The 13,766-nt window shown below is 30.2% G+C and overlaps 1 protein-coding gene across 1 annotated transcript; it reads right to left on the reverse strand.

The window, feature by feature from the left end:
* Window positions 1-785: 785 nt before the first annotated feature.
* On the reverse strand, window positions 786-6,360 carry LOC126670746 (uncharacterized). The gene is made up of 9 exons (XM_050364566.2): window positions 5,993-6,360; window positions 5,111-5,234; window positions 3,918-4,006; window positions 3,667-3,805; window positions 2,339-2,413; window positions 2,016-2,137; window positions 1,855-1,930; window positions 1,531-1,590; window positions 786-1,157 (listed from the first exon to the last, which is right to left on the reverse strand). Exons 2-9 carry the CDS (start codon window positions 5,210-5,212, stop codon window positions 1,017-1,019), a joined length of 804 nt encoding a protein of 267 aa, XP_050220523.1. The 5' UTR covers window positions 5,213-5,234; window positions 5,993-6,360; the 3' UTR covers window positions 786-1,016.
* Between the last annotated feature and the right edge of the window lie 7,406 nt (window positions 6,361-13,766).

A 13,766-nucleotide genomic window follows, 5' to 3' on the forward strand; every position in this document is an offset into this window, starting at 1 on the left:
AATCAATAGCGTGCAATTGTGATTTTTTTTTTAAAAATACGTATGACTAACGAGCTGTTAATCCGTTTGAGAAAATTCAAGAATCAAATCGACACATAGCGGTAAATTTAAGAAATTGAATAGTAATTGTCACAATTGATCTATAAAAATTCAAAAACAGTTGTGGATATAAGTTCGAAAAATCGAATTTCAAAACCTTAGAAATTTATGTTTATTCAATTGCAAAGTTTGGATGAATTAATAACATAGAGCTCGATTAGGCCTCTTTTGAACTATATATGAGCAATTTTTTTAATTGAAAAATTATTCAATGTTCCATATTGTAAAAAATGATAATTCGTATTCTGATTTATCAAAATTGAATATTTATATTAAAAATGCAAAATAACGTAAAATTCATTATTTGTTTGCAATTAACCCTTTTCTGTGTCAAAGTAAGAAAATTTTATAAATAATTATTTTTCTCGCATTTTCAAGTTTTTCGATGAATTCATTTAGCATTCTCAAAAAATTAAAATAGATTTAAAAATCTAATGAGTTTTATAAAAAAGATTAATAAAATTAATAAAATTAATAAAATTAATAAAATTTTAAATATTTTAAATATTTTTTAAAATTCAATAAATTTTATAAAAATCATTACTTCCTCCGTCCTCTTTAAAATATTAGTAATTTTTATTATTTTTCGCAGAATAGACACATTAAATTTCATTATTTTTTCATTCAGAATGGAATTATCAATATTAACAATTTTGGACATATTAATTTATTCTGAAGTAGCTATGTATGTTGTTAACTGATATAGACCGGTCAACTTTCTGATAAAAGAAAAATAGAACATTTGATCCATTTGCACATTCGTTGTCCCTCAATCAAAATCTAATGTACAATTGAATTGAAATATACATTTTGGTAGAACAAAATTTTATATGTTCAAAACTATTTCAATTAACATTACCTGTGCACTGTATTTAACGCTCCGACGTCAAAATCCGATGATCAAGTCGAATGGCAGATCACTGACTGTGTGTTTTAGGTCTTGAAAGAGTTTTAAGTAAGCCTCTTGCTATTTTCCAAAACCAGATGATATTCATTATTGATAGCGCAGGTGGAACTACAAGCATGCTGTAGAAACCCAGGGGAAATATATTTTTCACCTACAACAGATAAAAACAGATGAATTAGTGAAATGATTTAAGTTCAACTCGTATTTGAAAGTAAAAAAAAATCATTTCGCTTTAGGTACAAACCGATATAACCAGCCAACCAACTATTTATGTTAGAAATATTTAAAATTTGTATGTAAGTTGTTTGATTTAAATAAAAAAAGAGAGCAAATAACTGCTTTGAATTGCTCAAAAGCATTATCCTGAAATAACCGACATGGGCGTATTTTAATATTCACATTGAAGCAAACCGATAAGGTTTAAGACCCCGGAACCTTGTTTCGCAGTATTACTATTAAGACAAAGGCAATCATTGTCTGTACTCATCTATTAAAGAGTCGAGCAAAAATGTACTACCACTGACCTCATCAAAGTGGATGAACATGTGCGTGAAAAAGTATACGAACAAGATAACCCTTGCCACCTAAAACATTAAACATAAGAAATAAAAGTTATTAAAAAAAATCAAGTTTTAAGAACAGAGGACGATGCATTAAAGAATTGCATAAAAACAATTCAAGTTTCAGTTTGAACCAAGAGTGAACTGAACATTTTTACTTTCCAAACCGAACGATAAACTGATTGTTTTATAATATCAAACCAAACAGAATTTGTCGGTTTGGTTATGTTTCTGCACACCCTTAAAACAATGCGAGCCAAGTCAAATAACCGAGAGTTTAGACAGTACCAGCCAGCCCACGAACAAGAGGATTCCATTGCAGACGTATGCTTTAGAGTTTTTCTGACCAGCAAGATCCAAGTACCTGAATTTGTATTTAACATAATGAGCAAATATGGACAATCAAAAATTACCATGGACCTACAGAAACTCTCTAATAGTGGTTGTACCATCTTAAGTTTACAAAAGGAGTTGTGCTCTCTGTGAACAGAACCATTAGAATATAAAACTGTCCTTGACCACTTATAAGGGAGAGAATTATTGAATACATTGATAGCCCATGGTGCAAAACCTTTAAGAAAAGAAAAACATAAATAATGTTAGTAAACTAAGTTGTATGAGCAGAAAACAAAAACCAGCCGTTTCAGCTGAACTTGACTTGATTGGAGAAGAAGCTAAATGACAGTTGAAAAAAAAGCTTCCAGAACAAGTTACTAATAGAAACAAATACAAATTTGGATACTAAGAATAGTTATAAAAATCTCTTACTTACATACTCAAGACCACCTAGAGCTGGAAAATACCAAATGATCATTGCCAGATCTGCCAGGAAATAACCAATAGAGATCTGTGAAAAGTGCCAAAGAAAAGAATAGCGAAACCAATCAGGAAAATGTTCGTAGCACAAGGAACTGAGGAAAAATACAAAGAATATAAGAACGGAGAAAAAAATGGCAATATCCAAATGGAGATATTTGTTACTTCTGAATATAGTGTTTATTTAAGCATTTCGGACATGTTTCAGCTATAAAACATTTCAGCAAATTATATAACACATAATTAATCTTTATAAGCGTCTTGGACATGTTTCAGCTATAAAACATTTCAGCAAATTATATAACACATAATTAATCTTTATAAGAGTCTTGGACATGTTTCAGATATAAAAGATTTCAGCAAATTATATAATACATAGTAACAGTATGTTTTGCTTTCAAATCTCTTTGTATTATAATAAGTGATAGATGATGTATTTGATATACTGACAAAGTTAAAAAAGGATTCTCTGAATTTTATTTAATGCACAGTACAGCATACATTTAAGTTTTAACTACCAGCAGAACAGTTGAATCGGCTGGAAACACTGCCCCTGCAGAATTGTAAGATGAGTATGGGGCCATTGTGGCACTACCTTGACTAAAACCGACAAAATATAATGAATAATAATTAAAAATAAATGAAACTTATATATAAGCTTAACCAAATTTTTAAAAACTCTTAACCGTAACTGAAACCAATTTTTTCATTAGCCCAACCGATCCAACCAACCAAATTAAACAAAAACTTAACCGAAATAAACCGAAATAATGGGAGAATACAGTTAAACTGGCTGTGTGCTCACCCCTACTACCTTCAACTGTAATTTTAAAATTTAATCCACTAGATTAATCTCATCACCAACTTTATCTTAAGCTTACTTGTAATAACTAGTTAAATGCAGAGGAAAACAGCACGAGTATCTCAACACATTTAGGATGAATGACTTCACAATTTAAGAATTATTGGATCTATATTAGAGCTTTTATTCTTGTTGCATGTACCTGTAATAACTCTTTTAGCTAGACATGCATGCCTTGTAAGAAAAAAAAAAACTTAGCACACCACTGACTTTGTTTGTGCAGGAACACAAACATAGACATGCAAGTAAGAAATATCATGAATATCCAGATATATAAATTTAATTAGCTTATTAGAGACTTATTTCTAGGCATGAGGCATGGCAGTTCAACAACATTCTTGCACAAAGTTCAGCAAAATATAAACACGTCAAAGATGTTGAATCTAAGAGAATAACATAACATATTGCTTGAAGCAGCTTACCCCTAATACAGAGTTTGATACGACCGAGTTTCTGTAAAGGATCGACTCTTCTTGAGAACCTTCATCAAAAAGACCTGATAATACCAAGAGGTAGAAAGAAGCTGACGCCACAAAAAGAGCATGAAATGTGGAGAAGCCCCTGCACAATTAAAGCAGTTAATTTCCATGCCCTTATGAACCCCTAACATAATTTTACAAAAAAGAAAAAAAATTCAAAACCAAGAAAAGATTCATCAAAAAAAGAATTCTACCGATTGTTCCATTCCATTGTTTGCACTTTGGTGAGCTTCCCATATCCTTTAAAGCACAAAGCGCTAACAAAACCTGTTAATTGATACACCTTCAAGTAGTAAAGTAAACAAAATTAGAAGATATATCATATGTAAGACATTGATATAAATGTTAGCGCTCATTTCTTGTTCTTTCTTCGAATAATGTTGGAAAGTACAAGAAAAAGACACATGACATGCAAGAAAATGAGTCTCACAGTATAAAATCACAAAAAAAAAATCATAAACATCATCTTTCAGGAGATATGAACAAAAAGGGTCCAAAATTCGTCAATAATACAGAAATGCACTAGATTTAGCATTCAACAATTTGAAAATCAATAAGCCAATAGTTACTTTAAATAATAATAGAGAGGAATTGCTCAAATTGGTAAAATTAGTAACCTGAGTTACTAAGGTGTTGCTGCATCACAAGTCCTGAAACTAATCCATTTAAACAATGAAATATTTTGAGTCAACTCTACTAAATGAATGTTTCTTGATTTGCTGTGGCTTGATAGAATATAATATTAAGTTTCCATTGTACTTGGAGGGAATCTAGAAACTCTGAAAAGTTCTGTTTCAGCCTATTACACACCTAAAATCTACATTTTAGCAACATTAAAACTCTGGATATCGGAATGGTAGTTCTTATACATAATTTTACATTAATAAAAAATATTTACTTTTTGCCATAAATTATAGATCAACTTTCACAATTAAATCTCATTTATATCTCTAATATATTTTAAGATATTTTCTCACTTACCACATTCTATATGTATCAATTCACCCTTTATCTTCCTTCTTTAATATTTGAAATTACATAAATTTAAACTCGACACTCAATAAACTGCATGGAGGGGGTGATATATTGAAACAAAATCCAAGTGCTAGCAGATTTTCACCAAGATAAAGGGGTAAGTTATGTATTAGGCCAATAATTAGTGTTTATTCTATAGTTAAACAATCACCATCACATCCCTAAGTGATCTTAAAAGACGATCAATGAGGTAGATATGCTACCTCTTAAGAAGATATAGTCCAACCTATTCCAGTGTCAAAGTAGAAAGCATAGTTTATGCTAAATGCAACATATACATACTTATTATGGCCTTTTAAAAGGTTTCAGTGACTAATAACAAGAATTTACAGAATTGAACAGGCATACTTACAGTTATGCACATGATGATACCCGAAAGGATGGACGCCAGCCAAGTTGGACTGACATTGTCCATAAAGGGTCCAAGACTTGGAAGAAAAGATGAACCCCCCATATTTGTTTGCTGGAACACAAAACTACAAAAAATCCCCATCCAGGGTATGTTAATAAAAAAGAACTGATCCTGATATCCTCGTAAGATGACCATCAATCAAAATGAACTTTCCTTTTTCCCTTTAAACATAATTAAGCATACCATAAATATTAAACTATCCCTACAATCGAGAATGGCATGCAATTCTCGGAACACCATATCATACATTTTGTTTTGTTTCGAACACAAATCAACATTTTGTTGATTTTCTTGTATCAGATTGGCTTAAATTTATAACAAAAAGAAAAGCACTAAAATTTTAAGTATCGTATTATCAACAAATCTTATTAAGCATTTGAAATTAAACTTGAAATAAAATTGTTGGCGACTAAATGTTAGTTTTCATCATTTACATTTCACTTTCAAGAATAACAAAACATGGCAATTCATTTTAGGAAAAAAAAACACGCCAATTAAGTACAAAAGCAAAGAGAACAAATAAATTTCCAAAAGTAGAACTAGTAGTTGTTGAAGCAACATGGCAGGCTATCCACCTCAGATCCACATAAAGAAGTATATTCACAAAACTACTATAATAAGTAGGAGAGATCAAATAGGACTCAAAACTTCCATCCTAATCATTCCATTATAGTACACAAAACACACACTAAAAATCGAGCATAAATCAAGAAAATCAGTTAGAAATGCGATTATCCAAAGAAAAGCTAGGCATGAAACCAAATATCAAACAAAACCAAAGAAAATCATAGCAACGAATAGAGCAGGCAAAAGGGTACTTACATTTACTGATTGACCACAAGAAACAAGAAGAAAAAAAGCAAAGAAAAGGGTATTAATGGAGGGGAAAGGAGGTTACGATTATTCAATAAGAAGAAAATGAAGAAGAAGAAGGGTCAGTGACGGTTATTAATGGGTATTACTAATTAAATAATGAATGAAAAGACGTTGGGTAGATTTAACAGAAGCATTGAGTCAGTCAGTTATTCAAAATCAGAAAGAAAGAGCGAGCGAGTCAGTGAGTGAGTCTGACTCTGAGTCTGACTTTGGATTCATTTCTTGCATTCAACACCATCATACCGTGGCGTATGGTAGCCACCATACCCAATTCCATACAGTAGCCAAACACAATAATGGGTCCCTCAACATTTACTATTTTAATCATTCACTCATCTAACTTCATCTTTAGGTTCCTCAACTTTTAATGTTGTCATTTACTATTTTAATCATTCACTTATCTAGAGCTGGACATGGGCCGGGTCAGCCCGTAAACCGGTTCGGTCAAATCCAGTCCGAACCGGACCAAAACCGACCCGAAACCGTAGAAAGGGCGATTTCGGGTCTGTTCCAAATTTGTTGAACCGTGAACCGACGGTTCAAGAGTCCAATCCGTTGAAAATAAATAAATATTATATATTTATGATATAATATATTTATTTTTGCAATAAAATATAGATTATATTTGTTTTAATATGGGATTATTTCAAAATACCTATTTTTGGTAAAGTATTTACATCATTTTGGCGGCTAATAATCACCTATGGCACCTCAACTTTAGGGGTACGGGCGCTAAACCCCCTGATGTTTAAAAACGGGCGCTAAACCCCCTGAACTTTGAGGCGGCGCTCACTAAACCCCTTTTGGACGAAATATGACCAAAATATCCCTGGCGCCGTTTTTTTGGTCAACTGACTTTTTTTCAAAAAATAAATAAATAATGGCGTCACGTCAGCTGCCACGTCACCAAACTACCCTAAAAAATTAAAACACCTAAAATACCCCTAAAACACCCAACCCAATCAAATCAACCCAATGAATTCAACCAAACCACTTTCACCCGAACCGCCACCACAACCACCACCACCGCCACCACAACCGCCGCCGCCGCTGCAACATGATGCCTGACTTGCGAAGAAGAACCAGCAGTCTCCTTCAACCCATCCAAAGCTTGATCGTCAACGCCAAGCAAGCTGTACATACATTCTGATACAAATTAAGAACCCTAAAATTTCTTTTAATTGTTTTGAATGCACCAAAGCTATTTAGGTTGTTTGAATTTACCGGAGAACAGGCAAAAGCAAGCCTGATTTTTCATGGATCCAAAGGTGAGGATTGTCGGAGACGGAGATTTTATCAGCAAAGCTTATAACTCCTCCCATCGGCTCATCATTTAAAGACTGAAGAGAATTTGAAGGTCGCGTCTGGTGAATTTGAGAGTGGTGAAGTGCCAGTGAGAACAGAGCTGCCGCTGCGTACTTCTGAGTCGGAGTTAGGATCGACGTTTCCATTTTTTATTTTACTTTTAGAAATTGAAAGTTTACTACTTCATTTGTATAAAGGCATCTGAACTCTTTATTCTGGAATCTAAAATTTGAATGACTCTTTCAAAGCCTGAAACGTTTTGGTGGCTGTGGTGGTTATGGTGACGGCGGCGGCGGCGGCGGTGGTGGTTATGATGGCGGCGGCGGCGGCGGTTGTGGTGGCGGTGGTGGTGGTTGTGGTTGTGGTGGCGGTTCGGGTGAAAGTGGTTTGGTTGAATTCATTGGGTTGATTTGATTGGGTTGGGTGTTTTAGGGGTATTTTAGGTGTTTTAATTTTTTAGGGTAGTTTGGTGACGTGGCAGCTGACGTGGCGCCACTATTTATTTATTTTATTTTTTTGAAAAAAAGTCAGTTGACCAAAAAAACGGCGCCAGGGGTATTTTGGTCATATTTCGTCCAAAAGGGGTTTAGTGAGCGCCGCCTCAAAGTTCAGGGGGTTTAGCGCCCGTTTTTAAACATCAGGGGGTTTAACGCCCGTACCCCTAAAGTTGAGGTGCCATGGGTGATTATTAGCCCATTTTGGCCTATCTTTTCCTCTTATCCTACATTATCTAATAAGCTAATTTATTTATCAAAAATACCCACTATATAAAGAAGCCATCTCTCATTTTAGGTTAAACTTTTACATAGCCATCTTTTTTTCTCTCTAAACTCTCTTCTCTCTCAAAGTTCTCTCTTTTTTTCTTCTTCTTTTTCATTTGATTTTCAGTTTATCTCCTCCGATTATTTTTCTGTTCGTCTTTCCAGTCGCTCTTCCGTTCGTCTACTTCCGATTGATTTCTCGTCGTTTCCGGTCGTTTTTCCGTTTGTCTTTTCCGTTCGCGCTACTCCGTTCGTCTCTTCCGTTCGCGCTATGGATTTCTCGACTCGTTTTTAGATTTGTGTAATTTTTAGGTTTTTTGTAATGATTTAAATATTTTATAAATAAATTATTGTAGATCTATACTTTTTTGTTTATAAAATTGCTCTATTATTCATATAATTATTTATTTTGTCTTCTCTTATTCATAAATTTGTTGATTGCTACTGATTTTGTAAAAAAAAAATTGATTTATGGTGCATTTGTAGTAATTTTATAATATATTTACATTTTAGTTTATTTTTGGTGTATATATAGTGTATTTCTGCTGTTTTTTTAGCATATTTATGGTGTATTTGCAGTTTTTATGGTGTATTTTGCAGTGTTTCACAGTGTAAACCACAAAACACTACAAAATACCATAGATACACTAAAAATATACTATATATATACACTACTTATACACTATATATATACACTATATATATACTAATCTTACACTATAAACACCATAAAAACACTATATATACACTACTATTACACTATATAAAAAAAATTCCAGGAAACAAATCTATAAAAATAAAAATTAACACTATATATACACTAATCTTACATTATATAAAAAAAAACTGCCGGTCGGTTCGGTCGACCGAACTGAAAAAACTGAAAACCGAAATTGGAAACAGAAAAAAGGTATTGTTGAAATTAAAAAAAAAATAAAAAGATATTTTTCGTAAATAAAAAAAGATAAAATATAAAAATCAAAACTTTGCAGGTAAAGGTGTAAATAAGTTATCAAAACATGTATTTCAGGAAATTACCACTAAATGTTTGGTTAATTTTTTATTTTCAAAAACAAAATTCTTTATTTTCTTATAATACTATCTCCGTAAATTATTTTATTGTTAAATTACATTTTTTGTAATTAAATTTTAATTTATTTTCAATTTTTTTCTAAACCGTACTAAACCGAAACCAGAATCAGAACCAGAATTGTCTGGTTCCGAACCGTCATGGAACCGTCTCTTTGGCGGTTCCGGACCGGTTTCACTTTTTCTTGAACCGCGACCCGGCGGTTCCTCAACTTTTAATTTTGTCTTTATTGATCCTTACTAAGTGATGTTAGAAGAATGTAGACTTATTCATGTGCTTGGGTACTCGTCGGGCCATCCAAATCCGTCTCCTTAGGATTCGGGTTTTATTAGTAATTTTTTATTTCTTATCCGTATCCTTAGGATTCAGAATTTAATAGTAATTTTTTATTTTTTTATCCGTCTCAAATTCGAACCCGACCCGAAAAAAGCTTGCTATTTTACAGAGACTTTTTACACAAACAACCAACTTTCTCTAATATTTTACTTTTATACAGGTCTAACTTTTGTATCTCTAAAATACGGTACACGGGTGAAATAATATCTTTTATACAGTTCACATATATACCTCTCCTCTCAAACAAACCCTCACAATTATAATTATTTTCTCTCTCCTCATATTTCTCTCTCAGCTCTCTCTCAACTCAAATTTTTACGAAGTTTCTTCTTCTTCTCCATAATCATCTTTGTGCATCTTTAATTTAGTAGATCGGCATCTTCAGATCTGTTTTTCGCGCTCCATCTCCGTCGTTACACCTTTACCTCGTCAACGAAGTCATTTTCTCTGCTCGTTTTTACTATCTCCGTTTTTTATTTCGATTTCATCATATCTGAAGTTCATCGTTTCTATTCTTTTTCTTCGTTTCAGATCTGCAATTTTTTTTTCTGTTTAATTTTTTTATATAATAGTAAGTTTTCATCATAAAACATGTATAAAGATTATCTTTTCATGTTATATAAAATGATTTTATGGTTTTATGGAAGAAAAATCTGTTATTTCTGCATTTTTACCGTGTTTTGTTGTATTTCTGCATTTTTTTTAATTCTGCAGTACGATTTGTTGATGAATGTTGATTGATAAATTATTGTAATGTTACGATGTTGTTGATTTTATGTTGATATTGTGTTGATATTTTTTTTGATTTTGACATTAACAAATAAGATAATACTTTTCGTGAAATAAACTAAAAATATAAAAATTAAACTGAGATTGGATAATGATATGTTAACATTGAGGAATAAGACAAATAATCATGTTGAATTATTGTAATGTTGCAGGGTTGATATTGTGTTGATTTTAGCATTGGTGAAAAACAAATAATAATGTTGAATTATTGTAATATTACAATGTTGATATTGTGTTGATATCATGTTGATGTTATGTTGATATTTAGTTGATTTTAGCATTAACAAAAAAGATCACATTGTACGTGAAATAAAATAAAAAAATTAAATTAAATTGAAAAAATGATGAAAAAAATAAAAATAAGTATGAAAAAAATTTAAAAATTTAAATTAGTTAGTTTATTAAATGTTGTTGATATTGTGTTGATTTTGTGTTGATATAAAAAATAACGAAAAATATCAACAATTAAAAAAAGTCAAAATTCAAAAAAGTCAAAAATAAATAAAAAAATAAAAAAATTTAAAATTTAAATATGTCATATATATTAATTGCAGAAATATAATGGTGAAAAAATAAATTAAAAATAATAAAAAAAATGTTGAAAAATAAAGGTTAATATAGAAAGTAAAGTTTTTCAAAAAGTAGCATAAAAAGAAAATAAAGTTGGTATGAAAAATAAAGATTTAAAAAGAGTAGTAAAAAAGTAAATATTAGAGAAAAAACAGTATTTTATATAAAAAGCCCATTTTACAGACAGGTTCAAACTTTTATTTTTTCTAGAATTTTTCATGTAAGGGCAAAAATTTAGCCTTAACTAACATATATAAAGGTAAAGGCCGATTTTTAGCAGAACATATGAAGCTCAATTCGGATTCCGGCCTGACTTAGGCTTTTATAAAAAAAACAAAAAAAAACTCGACCAATCCAGCTTGAATTCCCATGAGCATGTCTAGAAGCAGGTAAACAAAAATAGTTTACTAATTTTTTTTTTTTCATTTAAATGTTTATTAAAAAATAATTAAAAAAATAATTGTGTATTTTAAATTTTAATGAAAATAGGTGGAGTATTGCTTTTTTTATTTAAACTTCAACTTTAGTTTTATTTTAAGATTTTTAAATTTTTATTTTTATTATATTCAACTCCTTGACAGATGAAATAAATTATCATATAATATAGCAACCATTGAACTAATCACATAGCATATTTTATTGGCATATTTCTAATGTTACTTTTAAGAAATTAAAAATAATTTATCCACTAAATTTATAATAAAGTAAATTTGAAAAATTAATTATTAATTATTTGGTGGTGTAATTTGCATTTAAATCTTTGTCAATATTATTAAAAGTTTTGAAAAATAAAAGTTAAGTTAGCCGACTTTACAAAACTAAAGTTGAAAAATCTACTTATAAAAGCGATGACAATTTAATTTTGTAATTTTATAATTTATATGTTTGTAATGCACACTTCTAAATTTTTGTTAGTTAAGGATCCATGAATCAATGTATAGTTTATGTATTTCTAATAATAAAGTAGTAAAAATTATTATTATTATTTCTATTTTAAAGAAATATTATCTTATTTTTTAGATTATTATTTTGTAAGAAATACATGCATCTTAAATTGTAACAGATTGAATTTTTTAATTAATTTATTAGACAACTTAATCTAATATTTCAGGATATTTATAATTAAAATATTGATATTTAATGATTTTTTATTGAGGAGTTAATTGAGGGAGTCAATTAAGTAAATAATTAGAGTTAAGATAGATCAACTCATAAACAATTCTCAACAGATTTATCCAAAAAAAAACAATTCTCAACAGCCTTTCATTATTTAATGAAGCTACTTTTAGGTAGGAATCTAATTTAATGAAAATAAAGTTTGAGGACTTAGTTGTAAAAATAGTAAAGATTTAGGGACTCGTTATGGATTTTGCCATACAGAACAGGGTCAATTTTTTGTAAGACCCCACAATCACAAGTTGTCTCTTTTTTGTTTGTTATTTTAAATGGTTTACGTCAGGGAGAATGAAAGCTTCTACATTATATGGCATAGTATTATGATCGAGTCATGAGTTTTTCTTCTGTTCATTATAAAAATTAATGTATGAATATTGACATTTTTGTTTGATTAATAGAGATTATTTTTTCAATTTGTTCCTGGGTTTTTTTTTAGAGATAGAAGCTGAAATGTCAGCCAATACAAAAAGATATATACACCAATAAGTATATACTATCTCAATTGGTATTAGTCAATACAAGTTTCAAACAAAATATTTGTTAAAAAAAATGAACGCTAAAATTAAAAAAAAGTAAAATTATAAACTATAAATATTTGTCTACTACAAGAAGCAAAACAAAGTCAACGATTTAAATGTATTAAACCTATATATTATGAACTGAACCTATAAAAAATAAGCTTGCACCATGAAATACAACCACAAGCAGCAGCAGGAGATATCAGACATCGGCTGGAGATATCGGACATTAGTAGCGTAACGACAAAACATCAGCTAAAACCGAAAGCAAAACAGAAACAGAAACTAGAAACATAAACCAGCAAAAACAACAGCAAAAGCATAAATAACAACAGTACCAAATGACAATAATAAACTTTAATGTTATTAGAGTTGAATCTGAAACTATTATATGTTACTTTTCTCTTTGAAGTTTTGAAAATAAAAATAATAACAAGGTTAAAACATAAGAAAAATAGTAGGCTATTATAAGTGGTCTAAAAAATGATTATTCTAGATGTCATTTATCATATTCAGCCTCTTTGACTCATAATGCAATTTTACTATGGACATGAGGCAAATTCCAGAGAATCAAATCATATATCAAATAACACCGCAATAAACATGAAACATTAAGAATATATGCTCACTAAGGCTCAAAAGTCTCACAAAGAGGAGTGTATGTACCATGTAATTCACCATAACAAAACATGTCACAATTACTCAAAACTTATAAAAATATCAAAATTGCTTATATCATGAATCACATGCAAAGTTCACACTAGTTATTAGAAAGAAAGCATTTTCCTAAACTTATAATTTCACCTTGGTCTTATTGATTCATTTCAAATAAAATAAAAAATTATCGCTCGATTGTCATTCTCAAATTGTTATTCACAAATAAAAGCAAATTTTAACTAACTCATCGAATATGAAAAAAGAAAATATTAAAATACTAACAATTCTGACATCGTAATCAACATAGTATTAGCACTAACAGAGAATAAAAAAATATAAACTTGAACATAGCCAATAATCAAAAATACAACCAAATAAAGATAAATACCAACCAATAAAGCGAAAACATATCCGCCAAGTTACAGCAACATAAACAAGACAGCAAAGATATGACAACATAAAACATAAAACACAAACATAAAAGCATAAAATTTTCTTACCACTCTCACACTAAATCA

This window comes from Mercurialis annua, linkage group LG2 (genome assembly GCF_937616625.2).
Source record: "Mercurialis annua linkage group LG2, ddMerAnnu1.2, whole genome shotgun sequence".
Lineage (NCBI taxonomy): Eukaryota > Viridiplantae > Streptophyta > Magnoliopsida > Malpighiales > Euphorbiaceae > Mercurialis > Mercurialis annua.

Coding starts and splice junctions, on each gene's coding strand:
- LOC126670746 (XM_050364566.2), bottom strand. CDS start 5,212: ATGGGGGGTTCATCTTTTCTTCCAAGTCTTGGACCCTTTATGGACAAT. Junction 2,414..3,666: donor TATCAAACTCTGTATTAGGG/GTAAGCTGCTTC, acceptor CACTTTTCACAG/ATCTCTATTGGTTATTTCCT. Junction 1,158..1,530: donor TGTTCATCCACTTTGATGAG/GTCAGTGGTAGT, acceptor TATCTGTTGTAG/GTGAAAAATATATTTCCCCT.